At 44.9% G+C, this 16,045-nt stretch overlaps 1 protein-coding gene across 4 annotated transcripts in view; it reads right to left on the reverse strand.

The window, feature by feature from the left end:
- RBPJ (recombination signal binding protein for immunoglobulin kappa J region) overlaps positions 1-16,045 on the reverse strand; it is a 154,271-nt gene that overhangs the window by 13,360 nt on the left and 124,866 nt on the right. For all 4 annotated transcript variants that reach the window (XM_040335159.1, XM_040335160.1, XM_040335161.1 and 1 more), the window contains 2 exons: positions 10,687-10,852; positions 9,050-9,224 (listed from right to left, as the gene is read on the reverse strand). In XM_040335159.1, the coding sequence (XP_040191093.1) occupies positions 9,050-9,224; positions 10,687-10,852 (341 nt within the window). The remainder of the gene's footprint in view (positions 1-9,049; positions 9,225-10,686; positions 10,853-16,045) is intronic.

Below are 16,045 nucleotides of genomic sequence, written 5' to 3' on the forward strand. Positions count from 1 at the left end.
TATGAAAATATGTGACTGAACTGATGAAATGAACAGTCTGCATGCGAAAAGGGGCCTTAGCGTTTCCACTGCCTAAAATACTGGGCTAATCATTGGTTTTATTCAAAGCTATTGCAAATTTACCTTATAGATAGTGAAAATATCTCCTAAAAGTTTACTATTTAGGAGATATTTAGTATACATGCAGCCAGTGACATCACTGGCCCATGCGCTTTGAAGGAACGGCACGAGTGTCGTTCCTTCTGAGTTCTGTGCAGTAAATAGCAGCTCCCACGCGTGGGAGTGACATCACGACTCCAGCCAATCACTGCGTCGGAGCCCGCAAACCAGGAAAAATGTCAGCCGGCTCAGCGGTGTGCGAACGCCACTGAAACAGCTTTGTTCTAGGATAAGTATTACAGAATGCGATAGTATGCAATGCATTAGTGCTCATTATGCTTTTGTCTCAGTTTTTAGTTTTTTTTACACAGGGTTTACAATCTCTTTAAATGCAATATCTGTGTGCAATTCTGACCAAGCATGGGAACTGTGTATTTTTTAGATGTATCTTTTTTAGAAACAATGTTTCGCCCCTTTGAGGCTAAATTCAGTAAGTAAAACTCCATCACAGGTCACCATATGGAATTCAGCCAATACTCTATACTCTCAGTGGAAGGAATAGTGCCCCATGGGCCAAATAAGGGGAAGCAAATGGTTGCTTTTGGCCCACTTGCTAGAACTGGGAAACCACTGGTTTAGTGACAATTTCAGGTTTGTACTGTCCCTATTGGACATATTTTCCCTTACTTTCCATCAGGGCAAAAAATATTGGGACATCTTTCAGACAAAAATTTAAAACATTCTTAGTAGACTGGGGAAGGGGTTAGAACTTCTGAAAAGGTTTTTAAAGCTTTCTAGCCCAGCGACACCTGCAATACATTTTATTTCCTAGTAGAACAAACAGCAAGCAAGGAAAAAATCTCCCCAATGAAGTCAGTATAATAAATATTATAACTTGACAGAACGACTCTTACCCACTGGGATAAAAAAAAAAAAAAAAAAGTGCATCAACTGCATGTAAATCTGCATACATGCAAGAAAGGAAAAAAAAGAACGTGCAATAGATGTGCAGTTTCCAGTATGAATGGGCCCTTACTCATCTCCGCTTTATCAATACATTTTGCTACTCGCATTTTACGAGTGGAATTTAGTCCAGGGCGAGTGAGGAGCTGGGGTGAACCAGGCTGACAGTTTCCTGGCTGAAGCGATCAGCCAGGAAACTGTCAGCCGAAGGACACAGAGAGCGGCAGGGCTGGACTGCCCTGGCTCTGCTTTGAGCCGAGGCTGCAGCACTCTCCTCCTCCTCCTGTATCACACACACAGCGCTTCCACTGTGTGTCATGGAGCTGGGTCTGTGTTTGGCTGCACGGTGTGACAGGTCCCTCTCCCCTAGATCGGCGAATGTGAATGTAGATTGAATCGGTGTTCTGTCTATCACATTAGCCGGTCTAGGGGGGCGGGACCTTATCACACCATGCCGCATGTGATGGGGCAACAGCAAGGCTGCACGTGATGGGGCAACAGCAAGGCTGCACGTGATGGGGCAACAGCAAGGCTGCACGTGATGGGGCAACAGCAAGGCTGCACGTGATGGGGCAACAGCAAGGCTGCACGTGATGGGGCAACAGCAAGGCTGCACGTGATGGGGCAACAGCAAGGCTGCACGTGATGGGGCAACAGCAAGGCTGCAAGTGATGGGGCACAGTAAGGCTGCACAGATGGGTACTGATATGCTTTATGTTACTATTGTTAAAGTTGTTAAATATTTTAAGCAGAATTACGTTCCAAAAATAAATATTAACAGTGTAATTTCATGAGATAATTTACAAGGTCGTGTTTAGGGGTGGGGCAGGGGAGGTGTTGGGCGGGGCAACTGGTGGCGAGTAACTCTTAAGGCCTGGCTAGTGGCTCAGGATTTGAAATTTTGAGGTGTGTTGTCATGGCCAAAATGGTTGGCTACCCAGAAATTAAGGAAAATCATGTATTTCTCACAGAAAAGTATTCCAGTAACGTGTGTTTTGCTATACACGTTTATTCCCTTTGTGTGTATTGGAACAAAACAAAAAAAGGGAAGAAAAAAAGCAAATTGGACATAATGTCACACAAAACTCCAAAAATGGGCTGGTCAAAATTCTTGGCACCCTTTCAAAATTGTGGATAGTACCAGTTACACTTACCGGTATCGGTGTTTCTGGGAAGTCTTACAGGATGGCACAATGAGAGATGACTGGCTCCACCTGACAGGAAACACAACCAATAAAGAGGTTAAAAACCCCGCCGCTCCCCGTGCTCCTCAGTTTATGATAAAGTATAGACCCAGCAGTGCACGGGAGTAAATAACATACCACCAAAATACAAACTAATAATCGTATCAAGAGGGTGGGAAGTAGGCCTGCCGTCCTGTAAGACTTCCCAGAAACACCGTTAACGGTAAGTGTAACTGGTACTTTCTCAAGTCGTCTTCCAGGACGGCACAATGAGAGAGAAGCAAGTAGCTTCAGGCCTACCTTAGGGCGGGACCACTGCTTGCAGGACCTTTCTACCGAAAGCCAAGTACTGACTGCAGCTCCACTCTATAGTGTTTTAAGAACGTATTCTGGCTTGACCACGTCGCAGCCTTGCAAATCTGCTCCACTGCAGCTCCAGCCCTTTCTGCCCAGGAGGTTGCTAGGGACCGCGTGAAGTGTTGGGGCCGTTTTACCAGCCTGTTCGTAGGCTAGAGAAATCGTCTGCCTTATCCATCTAGAAATGGAGGCTCTGGATGCCCGATGGCCTTTTTTCTGCCCGGAAAAATTAATTAACAGATGGGTGGATTTTCTAAAATCGCTCACTCTATCTAAATAAACTAATGGACAACGTCTGACATCCAGACAATGAAAGGAGGCCTCTCTTTCATTCTGGGGAGTCAAACAAAAAGAAGGGAGAACCATCTCCTGTGAAACTTGGACACCACCTTGGGAAGGTACAGGGGATCTTGACTAAGGACAACCCTGTCATCAAACAAACGAAAAAATGGCTCCTTAAATCGAGAGAGCCTGCATATCGCCTATTCTCTTGGCCGTCATAATCGCCAGAAGAAAGGAAAACTTAAAAGTGAGAAACTTAACTGAGATACTGTCTATTGGCTCAAACGGAGCCCTAGTTAGTTGTTCCAAAACTAAAGAAAGATTCCAGGGACGGGACTCTAGATACCTGCACTGGGGACATTCTATCTCTGGCCGTCAGGAACCGCTTAATCAGGGGGTCCAGAGATAACCTCCTGTCCAAAAAATAAGATAAAGCCGCCACTTGGACTCTCAAGGTCTTGGTGGTGAGCCCCAAATCAACCCCATCCTGGAGAAAATGGATGACCGGGAGTTTCTTGTTGGGATACTTCCTTTGCTGAGCACCAGCGTGAGAAGACTCCCCAGATCTTGGCGTAAATGCGCCTGGTCACCTCCTTCCTACTAGCAAGGAGGGTGTTGATTACCTTTTCAGAGCAGCCCTTCTCCTGCAGGTTCTGCCTTTCAAGCACCAGGCCGTCAGCTTGAAGCTGGGATCCGGATGGTAGACCTGACCCTGCCGAAGGTGGTCTGCCCGAACTGGGAGAAGGAGGGGAGGAGCCAACGACCAGCTCTCTAGAGCGGGGAACCAGGTCCTCTTGGGCCACCAAGGCGCGAACAGAATCACTCTGCTTTTTGCTAGATTCAGTCTCTGCAGGACTCTCGGAATTAGGTTCAGAGGAGGAAAGGCATAGGCCAGGTGAAAATTCCATACCTGGGCCAGTGCGTCTACTCCCTCCGAATCCTGCTCCCGGGAGAGGGAAAAGAAACTTTCCACCTTCCTGTTTCCCTTGCGGGCTTAGAGATCTACCTCTGGCCTGCCGAACTGTTGACAGACCAGGTTGAACACCTCTGGGTTCAACTCCCAATCTCCTTGGAGAATTGGTTGGCGACTCAAGTAGTCCGCTTCTAAGTTGAGGGTTCCCTTTATGTGGGCTGCCGAAAGAGGAAATCCAAAGTTCTGCCCAGCCCAAGATCTCTAGAGACAACGCCAGAAGAGTCTGGTGCCTCCCTGATGATTCAGGAAAGCCACCGTGGTTGCGTTGTCTGACAGAATCTGGACCTCCTGGCCCTGAATTCTCTCCTCGAACGCCCTTAGGGCTTCTCCGACCGCCGACAATTTGCGGAAGTTTGAAGAAGCGCCCCTCTGACGTTGGTTCCAGGAACCCTGGGCTCGAAGCTAGTTTAAGTGAGCCCCCCACCCCCAGGCACTTGCATCTGTGGTAATCCTGATGGGGTCGGTTTGACTCCACAAAAGACCCATCTGCAAGTTCTGAGGAAGAAGCCAGCATCTCAGTCTCTTACTGTATCTGGGATGTCGACCGTGTCGTCGAATGTCTCTCCCTTTCCGTTCCAAGAGGCAAGGAGGAAGTGTTGGAGGGGCCTGGAGTGGAGCTGAGCCCACGGAACTGCTGGTATACAAGAGGTCATTAGACCCAGTAGCCTCATGATGTCCCTGAAAGAGGACTCCTCTTTCTCCAACGCAGATCTGACCGCTGTCATGAGACCCTGGACCTTGTCCAAGGGTAAAATAAGTTTCCTCTCTAGTGAATCTACCAGGAACCCTAGGTAAACCTTTCTTTGTTCCGGTACTAGTGAGGACTTTTCCCTGTTGATAATCCACCCCAGGGATTCCAAGGTACTCATGACCCAGGCCAGGTGTGCAAGGAGAAGATCTCGATTCTGGTTGTAAAGTAGCAGATCGTCGAGATATGGGACTAACGCTATCCCCTGCAGGTGCAGGAAGGCGATCACCTCCGCCGGAACCTTTGTGAAAACCCTTGGGCTGGAAGCCAGTCCAAAGGGGAGGGCAGCAAACTGCCAATGTTGAATCCCTTGGGCAGAGGCAATCGCAAACCTGAGAAATTTCTGGTGCCCTGGGAAGATCGGGACGTGTAGATAAGCGTCAAGTCGATCGTTATCATGAACACCTCCCTCAGAAGGAGCTTCCTAAGGGTGTATACACTCTCCATACGAAACTTCTTGTAGCGGAGAAAATAATTCAGGGGCTTCAGGTTGATTATAAGCCGGAATTTCCCTGACGGCTTTGGAACCACAAAGATATGGGAGTAAAATCCCAGACCCTGTTGGTCCGCAGGTACCGGAACTATGACACCCTGCTGTGCAAGCTCTGTGACGTTCCATAGAAGACCTGCCGCTTTGAGGGGGTCTCTGGGCAAATGTGTCAGAAGGAACTTTGGGGGGAGGAAAGCTACAAGCTCTAGCTTGTAGCCCTCCCTCATGATCCGGAGGATATGGGGGCTCTGATTTATACTTTCCCACCTGGAGAGAAAATGGGAAAGTCTTCCAACTCTCCTGTCATTTGGAGTCGTTATCGTTGGACTTTTGGTTGGAAAAGGGGATATTACCTTGTTGTTTGTCCCTTCCAACTCCCCAACGTTTGTTACCGGCCGGCCTTTTCTCTGAAAAGCGGTTTCTACCCTGGGGGCCTCGAAAAAATTTCCTTTAATCCCGTTTAGGTTTGGTGGGAAACTTCTTACCCTTTTCAGTAGACCTAGTCAGAGCCTGATCGAGACCCGTGCCGAAAAGGAGGGAGCCCTCAAATGGTAGACCACAAAGGCGAGACTTGGATACATTATCACCATCCCACGTCTTGACCCACACTGCTCTTCTGGCAGAGTTCACGAGAGCTCCCGTCTTTGCGGTGGTTCGCACGGTCTCCACCGCAGCGTCGGCTAGGAAGGCCACTGCACTACCAATGACTTGTAGTGAGTCTAGTATTTCTTTGGACTTAGGAATACGGGAAACATGGTCCATCAACCTGGAAATCCAAGCGTCTGCATTCCTAGCAATGCATGCTGAGGCCAATGCGGGGCTCATTGCTGCCGCATTGGCCTCCCAAGCCCTATGCAAGGTAGTCTCGGCACGCCCATCCATTAAATCCTTTAGGTTACCCGTATCCTCAAAAGAGAGGTCAGACTGCTTGGACACCTGCGCCAGGGAGGCGTCCAATCTAGGCACCTTAAAGAATTTGTCCTCATCCTCCTCAAAGGGACACCAACGCTTCCAGGTCTTATACCTTAGAAGCCTCCTCTCGGGTTCCGTCCATTCCCTAAGAATAATATCCTTGAGACTGGTGTACCGGAATGGCTCTGGGTTGAAGTCTCACTAAGCCCTGGTACATTCTATCCTGTGCGGATACCTCTTCAGCCGGCTGCTGAATCTCCTCAGAGGCATAAACTGCGCTGAGGAGAGCCTCCATGTCGTCAGCTGAAAAGATGTGCTTTCCTGCTCTGGAATCTTCATCCTCCTCCTCCTCTGCCTGACTATCCACCAGACCCTCATCAGCAGGGCCCTGATCGGGGTCCTCTGAGTCCTGTGATAACAGGGATCCCAGAGATTCCTGGCAAACTCTACCAAGTCAGGAAGAAGAGGAACTCTCCTGAGAGGAGGCGCGAATGCGCCGGGAAGGTGGCGGGGAGCACCGGAGGAGCGCTTATCCCCAGACCTCCACAGGTAGGGGGGAGGGAAGGGAGAGAGGAAAATTTGGCCCCTGGAGTTCTAGGGTATGATTTTAATCTAGGGTCCTCCAGTACCCAGGGGGGTTCTTCTGATGCCCCCCTAGGTGGATAGGGACACCCCCCAGAAAGGAGCGTAGTCCTACTGGGCCCAGAGGCTTCCCAGGCATGTGGCCCAGCTCCCAGGGGGAGACCGCCAGGCCTTAGGTCAAAGAAAAAATAAACGGTTTCTCTGTGGGGAAACAATCAAAAACTGAGGAGCACGGGGAGGGGCGGGGTTTTTAACCTCTTTTTTGATTGTGTTTCCTGTCAGGTGGAGCCAGTCATCTCTCATTGTGCCATCCTGGAAGACGAATTGAGAAAAATAAGATTGTTTCAAGTAGGGTTGTCCCGATACCACTTTTTTAGGACTGAGTACAAGTACCGATACTTTTTTTCTAAATGTGTCCCCAAACATATGCAGCCATGTCCCCCGTATATCCAGCCATGTCCCCCGTATAACCAGCCATGTCCCCCGTATAACCAGCCATGTCCCCCGTATAACCAGCCATGTCCCCCGTATAACCAGCCATGTCCCCCGTATAACCAGCCATGTCCCCCGTATAACCAGCCATGTCCCCCGTATAACCAGCCATGTCCCCCGTATAACCAGCCATGTCCCCCGTATAACCAGCCATGTCCCCCGTATAACCAGCCATGTCCCCCGTATAACCAGCCATGTCCCCCGTATAACCAGCCATGTCCCCCGTATAACCAGCCATGTCCCCCGTACCTACTGTGATGCCGCCGCCGCGTTAATCACCGCGGCGCGGGGAACATTACAGTCAGCGTTGGTTTGAACAGCTGTTTTCCCCGCCGCGCATAGACACTCCCCCTTGCTCGCGATTGGACAGATCCGTTCAAGGGGGAGTGTCTATGCGCGGCAGGGGAAAACAGCTATTCAAACGAAAGCTGTCTGTACCAATACTGGTATCGGGACAACCCTAGTTTCAAGCATGTGATGCTCCTTTAAACTCACCTGGGGCAAGCAACATGTGTGGGCAATATAAAAATCACACCTGAAAACAGATAAAAAAAGAGAAGTTCACTTAGTCTTTGCATTGTGTGTCTGTGTGCCACACTAAGCATGGACAAAAGAAAGAGGAGAAGAGAACTGTCTGAGGACTTGAGAACCAAAATTGTGGAAAACGAACATTCTCAAGGTTACAAGTCCATCTCCAGAGATCTAGATTTGACTTTGTCCACAGTGCGCAACATTATCAAGAAGTTTGCAACCCATGGCACTGTAGCTAATCTCTCTGGGCGGAAGAGAAAGATTGAGAAAGGTTGCAACGCAGGATAGTCCGGATGGTGGATAAGCAGCCCCAAACAAGTTCCAAAGAAATTCGAGCTGTCCTGCAGGCTCAGGGAGCATCAGTGTCAGCGCCAACTATCCGTCGATATTTAAATGAAATGAAATGAAACACTATGGCAGGAGACCCAGGAGGACCCCACTGCTGACAGACATAAAAAAGCATGACTACAGTTTGCCAAAATGTACTTGAGTAAGACAAAATCCTTCTGGGAAAACATCTTGTGGACAGATGACACCAAGATCGAGATTTTTGGTAAAGCACATCATTCTACTGTCTACTGAAAACGGGATGAGGCCTACAAAAAAAAGAACACAGTACCTACAGTGAAATATGGTGGAGGTTCAATTATGCTTTTCTGCCTCTGGCACTGGGTGCCTTGAATGTGTGCAAGGCATCATAAAATCTGAGGATGTAGAGCCCAGTGTCAGAAAAGCTGGGTTTGCGTCCGAAATCTTGGGTCTTCCAGCAGGACAATGACCGCAAACATACGTCAAAAAGCACCCAGAAATGGATGACAACAAAGCGCTGGAGAGTTCTAAAGTGGCCAGCAATGAGTCCAGATCTAAATCCCATTGAACACCTGTGGAGAGATCTTAAAATTGCTGTTGGGAAAAGGCGTCTTTCCAATAAGAGAGACCTGGAGCAGTTTGCAAAGGAAGAGTGGTCAAAAATTCCAGGTGAGAGGTGTAAGAAGCTTATTGATGGTTATAGGAAGCCACTGATTTCAGTTATTTTTTCCCAAAGGGTATGCAACCAAATATTAAGTTAAGGGTGCCAAGAATTTTGACCAGCCCATTTTTGGAGTTTTGTGTGACATTATGTCCAATTTGCTTTTTTCCCTCCCTTTTTTTGTTTTGTTCCAATACACACAAAGGGAATAAACATGGTGTATAGCAAAACATGTGTTACTGCAATACTTTTCTGTGAGAAATACTTGATTTTCTGAAAAAAAAAATCTGGGGTGCCAACAATTTCAGCCATAGCTGTGTGTCTATTGCTGAGATTATATATATATAATCTCAGCAATAGACTGCAGAAATACAGAAGATAACAAATTTGATTGAGTTCACACCCTGCTGCTTGCCTGACTTACATACTTGATAAATCCGAGAAGGAAATGTGAACATATACTTACGGTCTGCATTTTTCAGTGACTGCTTCTTTTTCGATGGCTTGGAGATGACCTTGATCCGTTTGCTTAGGAATACGCCAATGTCATCACTATTCCCATAAAACATTTTCACTGATAACATGAAGTGCTTTCTCTTGTCTGAGTCAGATATGTACAAGGTTTTGGCAGTGCAATAGTTCTGTGGATACAGAAAGTACAGCTTCAATAAACAGCTACTTCTTCACATGCAACCCTTGGGACAAACATTTTTCTAAGGAAAGTGCTCAAACTGAACGCCTTCAGACATTCCCCCCCCCCCCCCATTTAAAAGTGAATTAACTCCACTTTTGTGGGGAAAATCAAATTATGAAAATGAGATAAATTAATATATATATATATATATATATATATATATATATATATATATATATATATATATATATATATATATATATATATATATATATATATATATATATATATATATATATATATAAAATAATACATATATAATACGATTGCTACAAAAGCCATATTGTATTTGAATGCTATTAAAAATGACCTAATTTTCTTTAAAATGCAATAAGACACAAATGTAATTTCCTGCTTGTGTGATTGGTTTACTGATTTTCCCAGAAGTCTACTGTAAGATACAAGTCAGATTTTGAGAATCCCTGCAATAAAAATATAATTTTTGGTGACACGTCTAAAGGGATGCAGACCTTGCAACTTTCCTCAGAGCCATGCAGGTGTAGCAGCTGATTGATAATTATAAAATCACTCCCATACAGGAATCTGCAACAAAGTTTGTTAAAATCCTTCTAATGTACAGAGTACACCCAGAGAGTAATTTTTTTTTTTTCTTAAAAGTGGAGCTACCCTTTATCCACTCCTGTATAAACATGGCAGCAGAAGGCTCTCCTGCACAAATCAACGTATATTCAAGGCGGCTCCTTTAAGAGCCATAGCAGGTGGCTGCACGGCAGGGGACACAATGAGCGCGGCCACGCCCCCGATCCCAAAAAAGTGTCCGATTTGTCCGCATGCTGTTTTAAGTGGGCTCTGATGAACTAAGTATATTGTCCCACTTACAAATCTAAAGGACTAGTTCAACCCTGCGGCTGAGCCATTTTTTTGTTAGCTGTGCCAACTATGCAATGTTAGTACAGCAATCCCTCCGCTAGGCTGACAGAAGAGCCAATCCCCTGCCCTGAACACATTGGGCGCCTGACCAGTGGAGTGCCGATTGGATGGCAATCGGCAACTGTTTTTCCAACATTCTGGTTTGACAGAAGCTGGACGTTAGGCCGGCTTATGCCATACACACAATTTCTGTTGAACCGGACAATATTCGGTCTGTGTGGTCCAGGCTTAAAACTGCTAAGTGGGAAGGGGTCATCCTGTGAAAACAATGGTGAAGTGAACTACAAGATCTGCAATGTTGATAAGGACATATGCTGCAGTCTGAATTGATTTTTTCAAGGCACTAACCAAGAATGTCCTACAGCAATTCATGCCATATGGCATATTATAATTCCCAATTATCAGTTATGGATTGATCAGCATGAATGAAACTTCTGGCACTCCTTCCTTTACATTCACACAGTTCATTTCTGTTTAAAGTGCTGTTGATGACTGTAGGCACTGCATTAATCACTTACCTTTCCTTCCAGGTTAAGCTGCTGCATTTCTTGCTCACTGTTCCCAATACCAATGAAGGCACAGGGCTGAGACTCCTGTTCTGAACAGCCATCCCTTTCCATCTGTTCTTTCTTTTTCTTCCATCCACTACCCATGAGATAAACACATGGGGGAGGGCAGAAAAACCTGCAATCAGAAAAAAAAAAGACAGCTAAGCAAGGCAAACCATCACCATTATACATTAGGACATGCTCTTCTTTTCAAACAATCAACCTCTAATTCCAAGTCTGTTCAAGTAACCAGAGATAAAAGCATACCATACCGTACAGACTTATGGGTATTATATAAGGCCAAGTGCAAGGCTTAAAGAGGTTTTAAAGCAGGGGTCTCAAACTCAAATTACCTGAGGGCCACAAGACAAGTTTTCATATGCCATGGGGGGCCGCATGCAAACTTTCAAACTTCAAAAACAACAGTACTGGTGTCAGCGAACACATTATTAACCCCCAGCACTGGTGTCAACGAGCGCATTATTACCACCAGCACTGGTGTAAGTCAGGGTTTGACAAATTTGCTTGGAATCTAGGAGCCAGCTAAAAAAGTTGGGAGCCAGAAAACGCACCCCGTCCCGACGATCTTGCGTGCAGAAGCGAACACATACGTGAGCAGCGCCCGCATATGTAAACGGTGTTCAAACCACACATGTGAGGTATCGCCGCGATTGGTAGAGTGAGAGCAATAATTCTAGCTCCTCTGTAACTTAAAACATGCAACCTGTAGATTTTTTTAAACGTCGCCTATGAAGATTTTAAAGGGTAAAAAAGTTTGTCGGCATTCCACAAGCGGACACAATTTTGAAGCGTGACATGTTGGGTATGAATTTACTCGGCGTAACATTATCTTTCATAATATTAAAAAAAATGGGGATAACTTAACTGTTGTCTTATTTTTTAATTAAAAAAAGTGTAATTTTTTCCCAAAAAAGTGCGCTTGTAAGACCGCTGCGCAAATACGGCGTAACAGAAAGTATTGCAACCATCGCCATTTTATTCTCTAGGGTGTTAGGATAAAAAATATATATAATGTTTGGGGGTTCTAATTAGAGGGAAGAAGATGACAGTGAAAATAGTGTAAAATGACATTAGAATTGCTGTTTAACTTGTAATGCTTAACTTGTAATACCAACGGCCACCACCAGATGGCGCCAGCTCACATCTGGTGGTAATAACTTGTAATACCAACGGCTCACCACCAGATGGCTCCAGCTAAAAAAAAAAAATAAAAAAAAAAAAATTTTTTTTTTTTTTTTTTTTCCCCCCTCACTTCCACCCTGCCTGGGGGCCATTTATAACTGGTCCGCGGGCCACAAATGGCCCGCGGGCCGGTACTTTGAGACCACTGTTTTAAAGGCTCAAGATTTTTTACCTTCATGCTTTCTAATAGCCCTTCCTAATACTCACCTGAGCTCACTCTCGATCCAGCAATGTGCACGAGAGAAGAGCTTCTCCTGGGTCTCCCATTACCCATTGGCTGAGACAGCAGCGGGTAGCCATTGGGTCCGGCTACTGTCAATCACAGCCTGTGAGCCAAAGATGAGAGGGCAGAGGGCAGGGCCGAACCTCAGCTCTGTGTGTCTTATGGACACAGAGTGGGACTCAGGAGCGAGCACGCATCAGTGCCCTCAGAACGTGGCTTGCTATTGGGGCACTGGCTGAAGAGGAAAAGCCATGAGAGCCGGCGGGGGACCTGAAAAAAGAGGACTGGGGCTGCTCTGTGCCAAAACCACTTCACAGAGCAGGTAGTTAGGACACTTTTTGTAAATGTCGCTTTAATGGAAAACATGAAAACTTTACAATGCAGAAAAGGCCAGCACTCAAATCCAGATTAAAAGTTTTCCCATTACAGAGAATACACTGACATTTCTGGAGCGTGTAGGCCTCTATTTATCAAGGTGAGAGACACCTTAAATTTTTAATAAAGCAGGACCTTTTGACTAAAGCTGGCACAGTACACTGGTAGAACTTCATACGAATGTTTGTACGAAAAATCTCATCAGTAAGATAAGAGACTTAAACTAAAATTCAAAAGGTACTTGTAAATTTTGTTTGCTCCTAATATTTTAGTTTAGAATTTTTTTTATTTCCCAAACAAAAAATCACATATACTGCTCCTTCGAATTTTCTTGCCACTACCATCAAGAAATCAGCCATTTGAAAACTCTGATTGGAAAATTGAATAAACATTACAAAAACAAAAAATTAACAGAATTCTACAAGCGAAGAGCCAGCTTAATATGGATAAACACACTGACTTGTTTATCTCAATTGCGTCTCCTTTCCTGAGGATGCCTGTTTGGGGGAAACACCTTGGGTGGAGTTGCTTAGTGACATCTTGCTTGCAGGCCAGTCTTAAGGTGGCGATGTGTAAAGTCTTTACCGTTTCTTTGCTCCTTCTGAACATGTGAATGCAATGCTTCTTAAATAAAGTCATGTTTTAAAAGCTGTACCGCACTTCTCCTTTGTTTCATTTGGCCATTATCTGTGGATTTGATTGTGGGCCAAGGAGACACATACTCTTATCATACTGGATCTGATTACCAGGACCCTCCGTATTTTTTAAAGCCCTCTGATCTTTTCTCTGGTAAGAGGCTGGGCATGGAGGAGTGAAAATGGAAGCACTTCTATTTGTTTGAAAGTCACTTAAAGCATCTCGAGTCATATATATATATTAGTGTGTTTTTGGATTTTTTGGCACGTGTGTATTTATGCTTTGCTCCTCTTAATCATATTTATGTTCTTTGGTTTTGTTTTAGTTTTCAATGGAATTTAAAAATGGGACACGCGCATTCATCTTTGTTTTTACATTTTTTATGTCGTGTATTTACAACACTTGTGAGTGCTGCAGTCCCACACACCAAGCGTGAGTTTTAATTTTTTTCTTTTTCTATTGTCTCAATTATTATAATATTTAGTTTTCAGCGCTGCTGCACTTTGAATGCCAATTGCGCGGTCATGCAACACTGTACCCCAAATGAAATCTTTATGTTTCTCCCCCCCCCCCCACAAATAGAGATTTTGTTTGGTGCTATTTGATCATCTCTGCAGTTTTTATTTTTTGCGCTATAAACAAGAGAGCAACATTTTGAAAAAAACATATTTTTTACTTTTTGATTTAATAAATAGCAATTATTTTTTTCTTAAACAATTTTTTCTTCAGTTTAGACCGATACATATTCGTCAATATATTTTTGGTATAAAAAAAATAAAAAATAAATCGCAATAGGCATTTATTGATTGGTTTGCGCAACAGTTATAGCGTCTACAAAATAGGGGATAGAGTTATGGCATTTTTATTCATTTTTTTTTTTACTAGTAATGGCGGCAATCTGCAATTTTTATTGTGACCGTGACATTACGGCGGACGTATCAGACACTTTTGACACGTTTTTGGGACCACATTTATACAGCGATTAGTGCTATAAAACTGCACTGATTACTGTGTAAATGTGACTGGCAGGGAAGGGGTCAACACTAGGGCGCAGAAGGGGTTAATATGTTCCTTGGGAGTGATTCTAACTGTAGGGGGAGGGGACTCACAAGGTAAGGAGATCGATGTGTGTTCCCAGTACAGAGGAACACAGATCAGTCTCCTCACCTCTGACAGGAGGTGAATCTGTGTGTTTACACACACACACAGACCCACACTCCTGCCATGATTGCCGGCAATCGCGGGTGCCCGGGGGACATGGCGGGCGCCGGGTTTGCAAACGATGCCGCGCACGCCCCCTAGCGGCTGCGATGCAAAGGACATCATATGATGTCCACTTTGAGGGAGAGACAGTTCCTGCCGACGTCATATTACTATGGCTCGGTAGGGAACTGGTTAAGACCAAATTTTGCAGCAAAGGATTAGGGGTTGCTCTCCAAGACTTAGACTGGGAGGGAATATTGGCATTAATAAACACAGAACAGAAATGAGAATTCTTCAAAAAGACAATTTGTGAACTCACTGCAAAGTATATACCTATGGGCAAGAAGTTTAAAAGGCTACAAATGAAACGCATTCATGGCAATGGCAAGGCTGGATTCATGGAAATGGCAAGGCTGCATTCATGGCAAGGCTGGATTCATGGCAATGGCAAGGCTGCATTGATGGGCAATGACCCTTATTTTGCTTCAAAGTTCTTTATCAACATATTTTTCCTGAAACTTCTTTCCTAACATTAAGGTGCATGTTATACGCCAATAAATACGATATATCCAAATAATATGCCTGAGCTCATCTCTTCACCACACACAGCCACAAAGGCAAGAGAATTCTTGTTGGGCAGTGTATTCGTGCTCGGGCAAACACACCGAGACCAAATTTTAATGGTTCAAAGAATGTCAGCAAAATGTTCACTTCATCAAATCTGGCCCTCTTTGAAAAAAAGTTTTGCCACCCCTGACTTACAGACTCTCTAAATACATACCAACACAATCTCTATTATGGGAAAAGGGAATAGCCGCTCCAGGTGGGAACCCAGATGAATATCCTCCGTTGCAAACAACTCAGGTGTAGGCAATGCACTTAGCAAAGCAGGAACAAAAATTGTTTCTGGACAGCCGCACTCTGAACAAGTTGTAGCCTTTATATATAAAAAAAAAAAAAAAAAAAAGAAGAAGGACAGCACTACAAGTCACAGCAACACAAAATAAAGCTATGACTAAGCACTAGTTTCAGTGCAAAACGCGTCAGAGGTCAGGTTTTATTTTATGTTGCTGTGACTTGTAGTGCTGTCTTATTTTCCTTTTTTTTTTTTTTTTAACAAGGACAGCACTACAAGTCACAGCAACATAAAATAAAACCTGACTGACACGTTTTGCACTGAAACTAGTGCTTAGTCATAGCTTTATTTTGTGTTGCTGTGACTTGTAGTGCTGTCTTTTTTTTCTTTTTTTTTAATAAAGGCTACAACTTGTTCAGAGTGCGGCTGTCCAGAAACAATTTTTGTTCCTGCTTTACAATCGCTATTATACTGGAGGGTATGTGGCATAGTGGGTCAGCTCAAGCATATCTTCTGGTTGTGCAAACACTTAAATGGTTTGTGGAACAAAGTATTTTGCACGATTTTAGAGATTAATAGGGTCATTACCTCACCCTCTCCAGCCTTAGCAATCCTTAAAGGGACACTAAAGGACATGTTATACTTACCTCCGCTGTGCAGTTCGTTTTGCACAGAGTGACCCGGATCCGTGTCTTCTGGGGTCCCTCGGCGGCTGTCACTGCTCCTCCTCGCAAAAGCTTTCCATGCTCATGCGAGCTCCCTCGCATGGTGGAAAGCTTTTGCGAGCGCGCTCCCGCGATACAGCGGCGGCCATAGCCGCCGACTGTGTGACT

The sequence above is a fragment of the Rana temporaria genome, chromosome 1, assembly GCF_905171775.1.
Source record: "Rana temporaria chromosome 1, aRanTem1.1, whole genome shotgun sequence".
NCBI lineage: Eukaryota > Metazoa > Chordata > Amphibia > Anura > Ranidae > Rana > Rana temporaria.